The sequence below is a fragment of the Vidua chalybeata genome, chromosome 18, assembly GCF_026979565.1.
Source record: "Vidua chalybeata isolate OUT-0048 chromosome 18, bVidCha1 merged haplotype, whole genome shotgun sequence".
NCBI lineage: Eukaryota > Metazoa > Chordata > Aves > Passeriformes > Viduidae > Vidua > Vidua chalybeata.
Window position 1 is genome coordinate 11,653,330 of NC_071547.1, and position 12,438 is coordinate 11,665,767.

General features: G+C 48.6%; 1 protein-coding gene across 1 annotated transcript in view; it reads right to left on the bottom strand.

The window, feature by feature from the left end:
* Positions 1-3,573: 3,573 nt before the first annotated feature.
* DGCR2 (DiGeorge syndrome critical region gene 2) overlaps positions 3,574-12,438 on the bottom strand; it is a 45,110-nt gene continuing 36,245 nt past the window's right edge. Inside the window, exons 8-10 of the mRNA XM_053959051.1 lie at positions 10,015-10,167; positions 9,325-9,561; positions 3,574-8,540 (exon numbers count right to left, since the gene is read on the bottom strand). Coding sequence (XP_053815026.1) covers positions 8,299-8,540; positions 9,325-9,561; positions 10,015-10,167 — 632 coding nt within the window. The 3' untranslated portion in view covers positions 3,574-8,298. The remainder of the gene's footprint in view (positions 8,541-9,324; positions 9,562-10,014; positions 10,168-12,438) is intronic.

Here is a 12,438-nt window from a genome sequence, read left to right on the forward strand (position 1 = left end):
GCTAGGAGGGAGCGGGGAGAGCCCGGCCCCCGGCCAGCCCCTCGCGCCCGGCGGGTCCCTGCCCGCGGTGACAGGGACAGGCGGGGAGCGGGGGCTGGCGGAGCCCACGGGCGCTGCGCCCCCCGCCCGGTACCATCCCGCTCTCCATCCCCAAGCTGGAGGTCGGCAGCATCCCCGCTGTGCCCCAGCCCACCCCCGCACAGTGTGTGGGACTACAGATGGACTTCAGGGGCCTGCCGGGAGGCAGAACGGGCTGGGGACAGCAGCTTTGGCCCATCCCCTCCCCATTCTTTGCAGACACCGGCAGTAGGACATACCCTCCCCCCAGCTTTGGGAACTCCCCAGCCAGCAGCGGGTCCTGCATCTCCCATGTCCGAGCGTGATGGTTCCCACCTGATGAGGGGCAGGTGGTGCCATGGGGACCCGCAGACCAAACCCAACTCATGCCTGCAAGCACAGGCCCCTCTCTGGACAAAGCCCAGCGAGCACCTCCTGGAAGCCCCATCCTCGGGGCCCAGGCGGCCTTGACAGCCACGCTATAGGTGACCCTCAGTCCCGGCAGTCACCAAGGAGCTGCACAGTGCTGGGGCAGGGTCCAGCCCTTTCCTCTCCAGAGGGCACAAGGCTGCAGTGGCTCACGCTCTCACAGCCATGGGGCATTGGCTGGCCAGTGCAGGGGGCAGTGCTGGGGCACAAGCCCTGCTCACCCATCCGAGCAGCACCGGAGCACAGCGCAGGCACCCCGTGCTGGTGGAGGCAACTGCTCAGCTCCTCAGCACAGAGGGAGCATATGCCATCCCATTGAACCTGTCCAGGCAGGTCCCACAGGAGCCAGGATCTCAGCAGGTAGGTAGGTAGGTAGGAAGGGGGTGTGAACACAGGAACGTGGTGTTACCACGTTCTCCTTAAATATCTGTGCCATCCTCACGCAGCAGAGGAAAGGAGGCCAAGGGGCCCAGCCCGCAGCTCCCCTCGCCGGCGCTTGGCCCTGGCCGGGAGCTCTGGCGAGTCACTGCCAGGATGAACAAACCCGGCAGCAGCGCCCGGCCAGTGGGAAGCAGCCCCTGCTGCCGGCTTGGCCAGGGATGGGCTCTGGCTCAGCAGAGCTGCTTGGCTGCCAATGCTACAATGGGCTCATCCTCAGCAGGGATTCTTTGGGGCACCTTCCCCCCCCAGGCAGCACCAGCCCTGAGCCACGTTTGGGCCCCGGTGCAGGGCGCAGAGGAGGGCGGCAGCACAGGTGTCCCCTGGGCTGGGCTGGATCTGTGCCGTGCCTGACACTTGGCCCCTGCTCCAGGGATGAGATAGTCTGCAGAGGGCTGCGGTCATCCTTCCGGAGAGAGCCGCAAGGGGCGGGCAGGTGCTGCAGAGGGTCAAACCAGCTCTGCAGCCCGCTGCCGATTGCTGCCAGGAAAGAGAGGAGCTGCTCTGGCACTCATGGTATCAAGACCGCCCTTGGAAATATGAGCCCACCAAGTGATCCCTCTTCCTACACGCCCACAGCAGGACAGCCCATATTGCCAGGAGTGGGGGAGAAGCCCAAGACTCCTGGGGCCAGAAGATGACACTCATTGCCCCATGGGACTCTTTTTTAGGTGTTCAGGCTTCTCTAGTGGTGATTTTTAGCGAGAGGGGCAAGAGCAGGGTGTGGGGCTCAGCAAAGCCCCCACAAGAAGCGAGAGCAGAGTGAGGAAGCAGTGGGATCTACAAGACATGTGGAAAGGCAATGGTGGCACCGCAGCACTGTGCCATACCCTGCTCCCACCCATCCCCATTGCACTGCTGCCTAGGGTGCATGGCTGGCTGCACTCATGGTAGGCAGGAACAACCTCCAGTTTCAACAGGAACCAGATCAAGCCTTGAAACTGACGGCCTTGCTGACGTGGTGGTGGTGGTGAGCTCACAGCTGATCCTGCAGTTTTGTGTCCTCCTCAGAGGACAACACCATGTCCATCAGCCTGCTGCCACCGAGCCAGGAGGTGGTGAGGTCCCTGCAGACACGTGTAGTCACAGCACCAAGGGCAAGAGCCATGATAAGGAGAAAAATACCACTGAAAGATAAAAACAGTTACTTAAGCTGCAACCATTGATCGATTGGTCATGGGCACAGTGCCACCCTGATGGGAACCCCCACCACGTGCACCATCAGCAAGCCCTGTGCCAGCACACAGCAGAGGTGCCAGCAGCTTCTGGAGGTAAATCCCTCACTGCCACCCAGAAGCCTGACAGACGGGGACAGTGACAAGATCAAGACTTGAGCCTCCAGAGTGTGGTTCACATCACACAGGGATGGGTGCACGAAGAGAGGCGGGCATCCAGAGAGGCAAAGGTCACAGGCAGTAAATACTCTGATCTTTGATCCTCACAGTAAGCTGTTGCTAGCCCAGGAAGAAAGCCGGGAGCGGGGCAGGGAGCGCAGCAGGGGCCGGCTCCGGCGCCGGCACAAAGGAGGCACTGTGGCCGGCAGATGCGCTCTGGCCACACGCCGCTGCACAGCCCCTTCATTCATGCCACGCTCCCACCGCCGCCGGGGTCAGCGACATCGGCCCCCCCACGGCCTGGCACGCCCGGGTCACTGCCAGCGCACGGCCCCGCGCGTGTCTGACACGCTCCCCCGCCCAGGCGCCCTTCCAAGGGCTGAGCGCCCCGGACACGCCGTGCTGAGCACAGCTGCTCATCACTCGCTCAGAAAAACGCATTTTAAGCTGCTAAGAGCTTACAGCAGGAGGCTGCCCAGCAATGCCCTGCCACGGCACCCGAGGGTCAGCACAGACAGCTGCCTCTGGACACGTGTGTCCCCAGGTCAGGGCGGGGTGCCCCGAGAGCCGTGGCCGTGCTTCGGACAATGCATGCTGCTCCCTGCAGCAGCTGTCCTGGCCGCAGGCAAGGGGCAGGAGGCCAGGGCAAGTTGTATCTGCACGGGATGTCCCAGCACCAGCAGAGCCCCACGGGGTTCCAGGCCAGACGGAGCCCCTCCAAGAGCTCGGGACATCCGGCAGCTGCTGCGGAGAGATGCGTGTGCCCCCAAGAGCAGCAGCGGGGGAAGGGCCCCAGCTGAGCCAGCACCGCCCGGCCGGAGCCGACACGGAGCTCTCCGGAGCTGTGCTGTTCAGGTCCGCCGAGCGGCTGCGCTGGCAGCTGCCCTCTGCAGGCACAGGGACGGGGAGCGGAGCCCTCCCTGGCTCCACAGCGACAGCACCCACTGCAAACACTGCGAGCCCGGCGGCCCGTGGGAAAACAGGGAGCTGGGAGCCTGGACCAACCTCTCCATTCTGCAGAACCCCCTGCCCCTGGACTCAGCAGCTTCCCAGGGGTTTGGGGAGGGCAGCAGGAGTACAGTGCACTTCATTTTCTTGGGTATAAACTCAAGACTTTCCTAAATTACACTAATACAGGTGAATCCCACTGGAATCTGTACATATAGGAGCTCTGGCAGACTACCTGCTCAAAGTTAAATGCATTTATTGATCTTTTTGCAAGATCACAGCTCAGAAGAGTGATTTAACAAAACCCTCCTGCACAACGCTGGGCAACCACACCGACGCAGAAATCAGGAGACATTGGAACACAACATTTCTCTTACAGAACACAATTTATTTGGCATTTGGATGAAATGTTTCTCACAGCATCTTGAAAAAAAAAAAAAAGAGATTAGTGCCAACCCCAAAGAAGTTAAAACAAAAACCAGTGTCACAGGGACTCAATTATTATAGTATCAAATTTTAATTCTACATGGTATTTCACAGAATATCAAAATCTTTTATACACTGCCACAGTTAAGTCCAGTCACAAACCAACTACACAGGAGAAGCCTGCAAGTGCAGCGCTGGCTAAAATTATTTTCCAGAGGAAGGTATAAAGCAGTGTCTCATTCTCTCACAGCCTCCCAGGCACCCTCAGCCCAACACACAGGGATGGTGCAGCACAGCCACCTCTGCTGGCAGCAGCCCTGACCCACTCAACACTCGAGGGGCACATACTAGAAAATTAAAGCTATGTGGTACTGTAGCAGGCAGGCAATGCTGACTGTTATTAGGGGGAAGCGCATCTTCATCACTGAAAGCGTCTAGTCCAAGGAAACACCTATTTCACTTGGGACTGGAGAACATGAGAAGCAAACATGAACTTTGATTCACCTCCTCTGCACTCAACTGCTCTAATTTTACGGTCCAGCTCCCAACTTGCAAGGGAAAAGAAATTTCTGCATATTACATGTTCCTTAGCTAGGGAGAAAAAAGACGTTTCAGCAACTGAAAAAAGGAGATGCACATTATGGATTGTACGAGGCAACATTAAAACATCAGTGTTCTGCCACTGAGAAATCACATCTGAAAAATAAAAACATCTTTAAGTACCAGGTTCAAATTCATTTAACATGAGATGGGAAAAGAATGGCAATAATTACTGGTCACAAAAAACATTTTCTTCGCAAGTACTGAAAGAGGCCATCACCCCATGGCTCCTGTGGAGGCACAGCACCCACTGACTGTAAGATTCAGCCTTCAGAAAAAAATGTCCACCTACTTCATTTTTCATCTAGATCAGTGTCCCGCTGTGCACAGCTAAAGGAACAGTCTGAAGCTCAAACTAAACAGGACTGAACACTACACAGACAAACTCCTTGCACAGCTGAATGATGGTGCTGATCCTGCACAACAGAACCCACTGCCCCTGCAACATTTTAACTCTAAATTCTCCCAGTACAGAGCCAGAGGCTGCTGTGGGACTGTGGATGGGCATCACTGACAAACCAGAGTGTCTGGAGCTGCTCTTAGGGAACAGCAGAGGCCTCAATATGGCATCACAGTATGGGGAAGCTGAGGAGCAGCTTCGTCTGAGGCCACAGTGGGACAAGATCAGCCCTGCACAGAACCAAGCACTGGGACATGACAACAACTGTGGTCAAGGGCATCCTGAGAAAAACACACCCTGGGCTCACACAGGCTGCTGGAAACCATGTGGCAATGCCACATCCAGTCAGGATGCACCAGCTGTTAAGAAGAACATCCAGAGATGTGAATGGCAGTGGGGAAAAATCAATGCAGAAAGTAACTCCAAAGATCTCATCAACTGAGTGGCAATCAAACCAGAGAGGTTTTCCCTGGGCAAGCACCAACTCTCTGTCATCAGCCCTCAGGACAAACTGCCCACCAGTCACCTTGCCAAGGGCAAGGAAGGTTTGCTGAGGAGTCCACTGCTGTCAAGAAAACTTAACTCTTCCCCAGTTGGTCCAGCAGTCTGAATAGTTGGGACATTTCCTGCTACAAAGGCTCTTACTCCAAGAAAAAGTATTCAGTGTGAAAAAGCTACATTAAAGGGGGGTGGGGGTGGGGAATGACAATTTTATTGCCAAATAAAATTTTATTGCTCACTGAGAGGTAAATGAGCTGTACTTAGTGAGCTGCTCCATTCAAGGCAGAATTTCCCTTGTTTACATTTAAGATGAAGAAGGATAGGGGAAAAAAGACAAAATAGCAGCCTCCTGCCAATATACAAGTGGGAAAGGCTCAGAAGCAATAGGGAAAATATCACACTGAGGCTTCTACAAAGAAGCCTCCATTTGGAATAGCTACAACCAGGAGCCACAATGAAGTTGCCAGTTGTAACAGAGCTTATTTGCAAATAAAATTCACCACAGAACCAAAAGTAAAATACAAAAATATTGAACAGATTCCCGCAGTGTTAGGAGAAGTGTGAGGTAAGGTATCTGTTCACCTCAGCCACAAAATACAGCTTCAGAGACTGAATCAAGCCAAAAGGCCTTTTCTTATTGCGCTAGGATACTACAAAGAACAAATATTCCATCTGGCTTCAAAAGAAATAGGAAATTTTCTACTTTGCACTGCTAACAAAGTATTTTTCAGGAACAGATTGTAGTAGCATAGACTTTGCATCCTATTTAAGTGTACACTATCACAGCCTGTCCTACAAGAGAGTGTAGCCAGCTCGAGAGAAGTATTAACCCTAGAGCCTAATTTCTATCTCAGTGCTTAGCTTCACCTAGCTGGACGCAGCACAAAGGTTACTGACTACAGTATGTATAGATATATATATATGTGTGTGTATATATATATATATATATATATATATCACCACCCAGATACACACGCACGCGCACACGCATTCGTACCTATAAAACTAAAGAAAAATCAGTACATACAATGTATAAAACGTATGAATGTGCTCAAAAATGCACAAAACCCGCTTTATTTTCATACTTCAGAAATGCTCGATAATTTGTATGCATGGTTCTGACTACTGCTATCCATCCACTTCATTAGACCAGGACTTGGAACTCGGAGGAGGCCTCGGTCAGAGATCCCACAGGGTGGAGAACTGCTCCTCTCGTTTCGTAGCGCTGCTGCTGGAGCCAGGCACAGCGGAGAGCAGGATGGGGTGGTGGAACAGCTCCAGGCAGAGAGGCTTCCTACCAGTGCTTCCTCCCACTCGTGTGCCAGCAGTGCTCCCCAGAACTGTGATTCACGCTCTCCAGTGGAGTCAGGGCTGTTTGCAAGTGTCTGGTGTCGAGACACCAGATACGACCTCGATAACGAAACTCACAGTTTTCTGTGCAAAACGAGTTGAACTGTCAAGACCAATCCCCAAGTACAGTATAAGCCTATAGGCAAGACAGGGAATAGAAAGTAGCAGCATATTCCATGGGGAAAGAGTCAGCTGCACTGGGAAACCACAACAGTGGGTTAGGATTTGTCATACAAGTACGATTTCTCATCCTTACTAGAAAAATAGATCACATACACACCCCCATGCAGTGCTTTCTTCCTGTCCCTCTAGGCTTGTACCCTTCATAAGGTAACAGGAGACCACTCACAAGAGGCATTCTTTACAAATTCCTTAAAATTCATCTCATCTGCTGACTGTTACAGTAACTCAAGGAGAAGCAGAGGCAATGGGAGTATGGGAGAAAAAGGTAAACTATTTGTACACTGAAACCTAAACTTAAATTTAAAATTGCCTGTGAAGATTATTTTATACTCATTATCAAAACCAACACTGCTTGACTTTGGGTATTGTGAGGGATTGAATGAATCTTTGCCATCTGTAAATTAACTTAGCTTAAAAGAGTTCAATACGAGGGGGAAATTTAAGTTGACATATCAGACTGAAGCAAACTGCTTTATTGATTTAAGTACACTAACCTCATTATAACCCCTCGTGGGACCTGGATAAATGGCTTGGGGGACACAGGGGAAATCTCTAGAACAGGGCTGGCTATTTATGGGACTGAGATAAGGAACAGGTGTCCAATTAGAATTAAACATCACCTATAGTACATGTTGATCACCAGTTTTAAGTGGTGTTTGTAGAACTGTAAAGAAGTGAAATGAAGGGGAGGGAACACACATGCTAAATATAGCATGCAATAACAAAAGCAAGAACAGTGATCTTGTATCCAGGCCAATTTTGTGCAACCGTTCACTGTAAAGAAGTTAAACCAGAAAGAAAATACCTCAATCTTACTTATGGGATTAGAACAAACTTGAGTTTCATACAGTGAACTCAGGCTGCATCAAAGTTAATTGCTCCCCATCTCTGCCCTAAAGTACTTCCTAACACACGTGACAGTTCTACCAAAGGGACATCACACAGACCCAGTTTTCTTCATGGGCCAGAAGTTTATCCAACAATATGAGGTTTTGCAGCTACCTACAACAAACAATTGTAATTGCAAATCCCAGTTGTCTCAGTACCCATTTGCTGCATATTGCGTACACCATTCCTGCTCCGGTTCCTCTGGTGCTCTGATCAAGGCAGACCAAAACCCCAAGTGTTTTACACAGTGTAACTCTCGATGGCATGTGTCCCACTCCATAGAACAGGCCCCCAGCCCCCTCTGCTGCAGCTCCATCTTCTCTGCTTGAACAGTGATTGCCCCCACCCTTCTTTTCCATTGTCTGTTTCCTGGGTTCAGTGGTATCCAGACAAATCCAAGCAGCTTTCTTCTGATGTAGATTCTGATTCCTCTCATGTTAAGGAAAAAAAACCAACCCAAACTACCCATACTTCTCACCTCCTCAGAAGTCAAAGGAATTCTCTGCTGTCCTTTCCATAGCCAATGGAAAAAAAGAGCAGTTGTACAATCCATATTTACAGGACAAATTGATTAGTGAATGAATAACGACAGCCAAAAAATGAGAGGCACGATCCTAATCTAGAACATAAAAGCAGTGTTTGAAAAACAAAGTGGAGATTCCTTCTGAAGTTCAAGCCACGGATTAGTGTTTGTCTGTGCAAACAGTTGCTAAAACTCTGAGCGGTGCTGGGCGTTTCACTCCTTTATACAATGGTGTTGAGGGAACAGTGGCTGTGGCGGCTGCCTGTCAAAGTTTCTGCTGGGGTGTTTTCATTCATGGGTGTGTCAGGAGGGACAAGAAAGGTGCTGCTGTCAGCAGAGTCTTCCAGCTCTACTGGAGAAGGACCAACTGAGGGAGGAAGTGATCCCTCTGTCAGCTGTGGGGATACATCACAGTTTCCTAGTGATGGAGGACTGCTTTGCACAGCCTGAGAAAGAACTCCATCTGCAAAGGACAAAAAACCAAGCAGAATCAGAACGTGAAGTTTACCATTGCATGTTCCCAAACAGATTTATGATCCATATTTCTGGGAGCTCTAAGTTTTGCCTGGTTTTGAGCTAATGCACAACAAGATGAGACTGCAAAAGAGGAAAATTGTGTAACAAAAATAAAACTTTGACATATAAATAAGATGCTTGCACTAATCAGGCTCACTTATCTTGTGAAATATGCTGCTATAAAATCCCAAATTGGAATGATTTCTACAGTATGTGAATATCACAGCTGCAAAACTGAAGAGCACTGGGTGAATCATTAGACAGTGGTATTTTTGGTCAATTTTTTGGGGGGTGTGGGTGGGAGAAGCAGGGAGGAGAGAAGAGGCTGGATACATTTTATCCAGAATCTCTTGTACTTGACATTTGTTCTACTTATCACCAAACTCTATCAAACTATCTTCAAAAGGCCAAAACTGGTAGCAGCACAGTAGAAGAAAGGTAACCAGCTAATCCATCCAAGGCTAGGCTCAAAAATAGGTAAGGTTTAAGAGGTAAACTGCCTACAGATTGGATTCCACTGCTAATTTAGGTGATTCAAAAAACCTTTGAGAAAAACCAAGCTTAAGGACACATTTTAACAAAAGACTTTTCCATCACAGAAATTGCAGATTTTTTGGTAAAATGTATTTTCCTGTCACAATTGCTAAAACACACGATTATAGCTTAAAAAAAATTCCATCTTCTAGCCAAAATTAAAAAGTGGGAGAAAAGAGAAATTATTGCCTGCATACCTGGAGTGGAACAAAGGATGCTGTCTGGATTGACAGAAGCCTCATAAGGAGGAGGTGGGTCATCAGGATGTTGAATATCTGGGTACTTGTAAGCAGTATAGGGTGGAGGGGGATCGTGAAAATGAAATGCTCCACCTTCCCCATCGTCTGAAAGATGCAGTGGAGTAAGGCCAGTTCCAAAACCATCGGGACCGTAATCAAAACCAGGCATCCTGCGGCCCAAGTTGAAATGGTGCACTATTTCAAGAGAAGGAAAAGGAGTAAGTGACTTTATCTCGAGCTGTCTTCTTCAGTTTAAGTCAGATCTCAACACTTTTTTCCACTTTTCACACCCCAGGAACTCAGGTCTCCTGGAGACCTAGAAAAGTCTACATAACCCATCCAAGTCAACTTGCTGCAATTACACAATACCCAGGTCCACCTGCTCCCAGTCTGTTTGTCCTGCATCACATCTAAATTTGACTCTAACCTCTTCAAACTATGGACTATTGTTCACACAGAAGATATTTCAGATTTGGAGCACATACGAACAAAAATATTCTTCCATTATCTACAAAAGTTCAAGTTTGAAGACACCACCAAGACACAGGTCTTGTGCCCACAGGCACAGGCAAGCAAAACGATGACTTTTCTCCCCTTTACATACAGCAACGTGTCAATATCCAGCACAAGGAGAGAGCTGATACTCACAATTCGCTCCAATCAAAGACTCGATGCGCTCTCTCCGCCGCTGGCGCAGCCGGTGGACCATGAAGAGCAGCAGAGAGAGGATGAGGAAGGAGGAGATGCAGCTCACGATCAGGCGCATTCCACTGGCCATTGAGTCAAACAGGCTGTTGCCATCTGTTCATAAAACATATAAAAACAGCCTGTTATTTTTGTTCAAGATTCATTTTTCTTGATGTTCTTCTGTCAGTAACTGAGAGATAAACGTAGAGTGGAGATTCATTAGCCTGGTTTAACACTTCTCCATATTTCAAATATATAAGAAAAACATGAATCATCAGGTGATTTATCTTTTTACTGCAAGAAAATCTGAAAGTTTCTAAGAATATCTTCCTCAGGAAAAGGGACAAAACATTGAAGGCTTCGGGCCTCCAAAATTGGAAAAAAGAAAGTTTAGTGGCATTTTGCACATCCACTTGTTTCCCCTGCATGGCTGATCATATTATACTGAAGAGGAAAAGGCTTGAGAACTGGCATATCTATACACTACATAACTTCTGAACATCCTAACCCTTCCACTTCCAATTTAAAAATCTCTGAACATTGTCACTGTCACCCAGATGTGGCCATCTAAATTCCACATGTCACCAGTACACTGGTTAGCACCACTAAGTGATAGGAATACAGTAATCATCACTCAGGAACTGAAGAGATTAAGGTGAATGGGAATTAAACCTTTTTCTAGAGTCATACCAAAAGCAAGTAGCAGAACAAGAAACAGACCCAGGAGCTCAGAACTTGGAGAGCTCTATCTCATTGCTAGCCAGACCCAGACAGGGAAGGCTGTTGTGAACAAATTACCACTGTACTCCCAGCACCAGGCAAAAAGGCATTAATTTTTCACAATTCAACTAATCCCACTTGGTTATGCCACACACACACAGGTACTCTACACAAACTAAAATGACCTAAAGATGATATACTGTGTTCTTTGCACTAACTTCCAATTAAAGACTTCTGAATGAGAAACACACCCACGTTAGGGGTGGGTAAGAAACAGATGAGGTGGTCTCACAACGTGGTCACCTGCTGCTGTAGGACAGAAACAGGAGCAGGGATGGCCCCTCTTCCCCATCACTGCAGGACCACTTCCAGAGGAGCCAGCCAGATCCTGGCCACCTCTCCCACACCCACTTGAGTTGCAAGAGCTCACTCCACACTTTTCCTTTCACTAACAGCACCTGAAGTTTTATCAAAGATTCCTCATAAAAGAAGGCTTTTAGCCTCACAAAAATTTTAAGTATTAGTTTGCTACACATGCTAGTAACAGAAAAATCCACCTAATTTGTATCGTTGCAGTACATGGCTAACAGGCTGGCATTTATTATGTAACGCCTTCTTGGCAAGAAGAAATTCATTTAATAGTGCACTACGCATAAGGCTCGAACATTACACCCTCTCAGATCCGGCTGTGCAGCACAAAATCCTGGGTGCTGTCAAACCCTTTAGCAACTACCACTGACAGAGCTTCAGCTGATGCAGTCACACACCTCCCAGCCAGCACAGCCTCCTGAACACCACAGACCTGCCCCTGCTCCTCCTCCATCTTACGGCGGTGCTGACTATCCGCAGACTATTCTGATCACTGCAGAATATTCAAGGCTGTCAGTAACACTGAAGTGCCTTTAGTAAAATATACACATAGGTGCAGAGGCCCAGAGAAGCTGACTTCAGTTGTGGGATGGATTCTGGTGGTGCATCCCCCCTCTGCAGGCTGCACTATGATCTGAGAAATGCTCATTAGACCTCAGCCTTGATGAGCTGCACTTGGACTAAGCCCTCTTGAGCTTATCAGAAACACTGTCAGTTCCCAGGAACTAACAGGTGTCTAAAGAACATTTGTTTTTTAATGAACAGCCTTGGAAACTTATTTTTCTTGCCTGAAAAACAACTCACTTGGAGTGGTATTTTTGTTATTGCACCTTCAAAGAAAGTTACTGACTCAAACTGTAGCCAGGATGGAAAATTACTACAACTAGAGCCCACTCTCTTGCGACCCTATAAACAGGAGTCCAAAGTGGGATCCTTTTGGTCTCTCAAATCCCAGATAAGGGGCTCATGTGTAGGTCTCAAACACCAACAATCAGGTGGCTGTGGAGCCAGCCAAGGACTGTTAGTAATAACAGATGAGAATTGTTGTTAATAACCAAGGACTATTGGTATTAACATGCCATGAGAAAGAACAAGATTTGTCTGGAGAAGGGAGCCAGGTGGAGATAGGGCAGCATTTTTCTGTGAGAAAGAACCACATCACAGTACAGTGCAGGTGCAAAAATGTGTGGCAGAAAGTAGGCATGGACTCTAGGGTGGGATTGAGACCACCAAAGACACCTGAAGCCCACATAAATACAAAATTAATTATTTCAGAAAACATGTTTTTACCCTCAG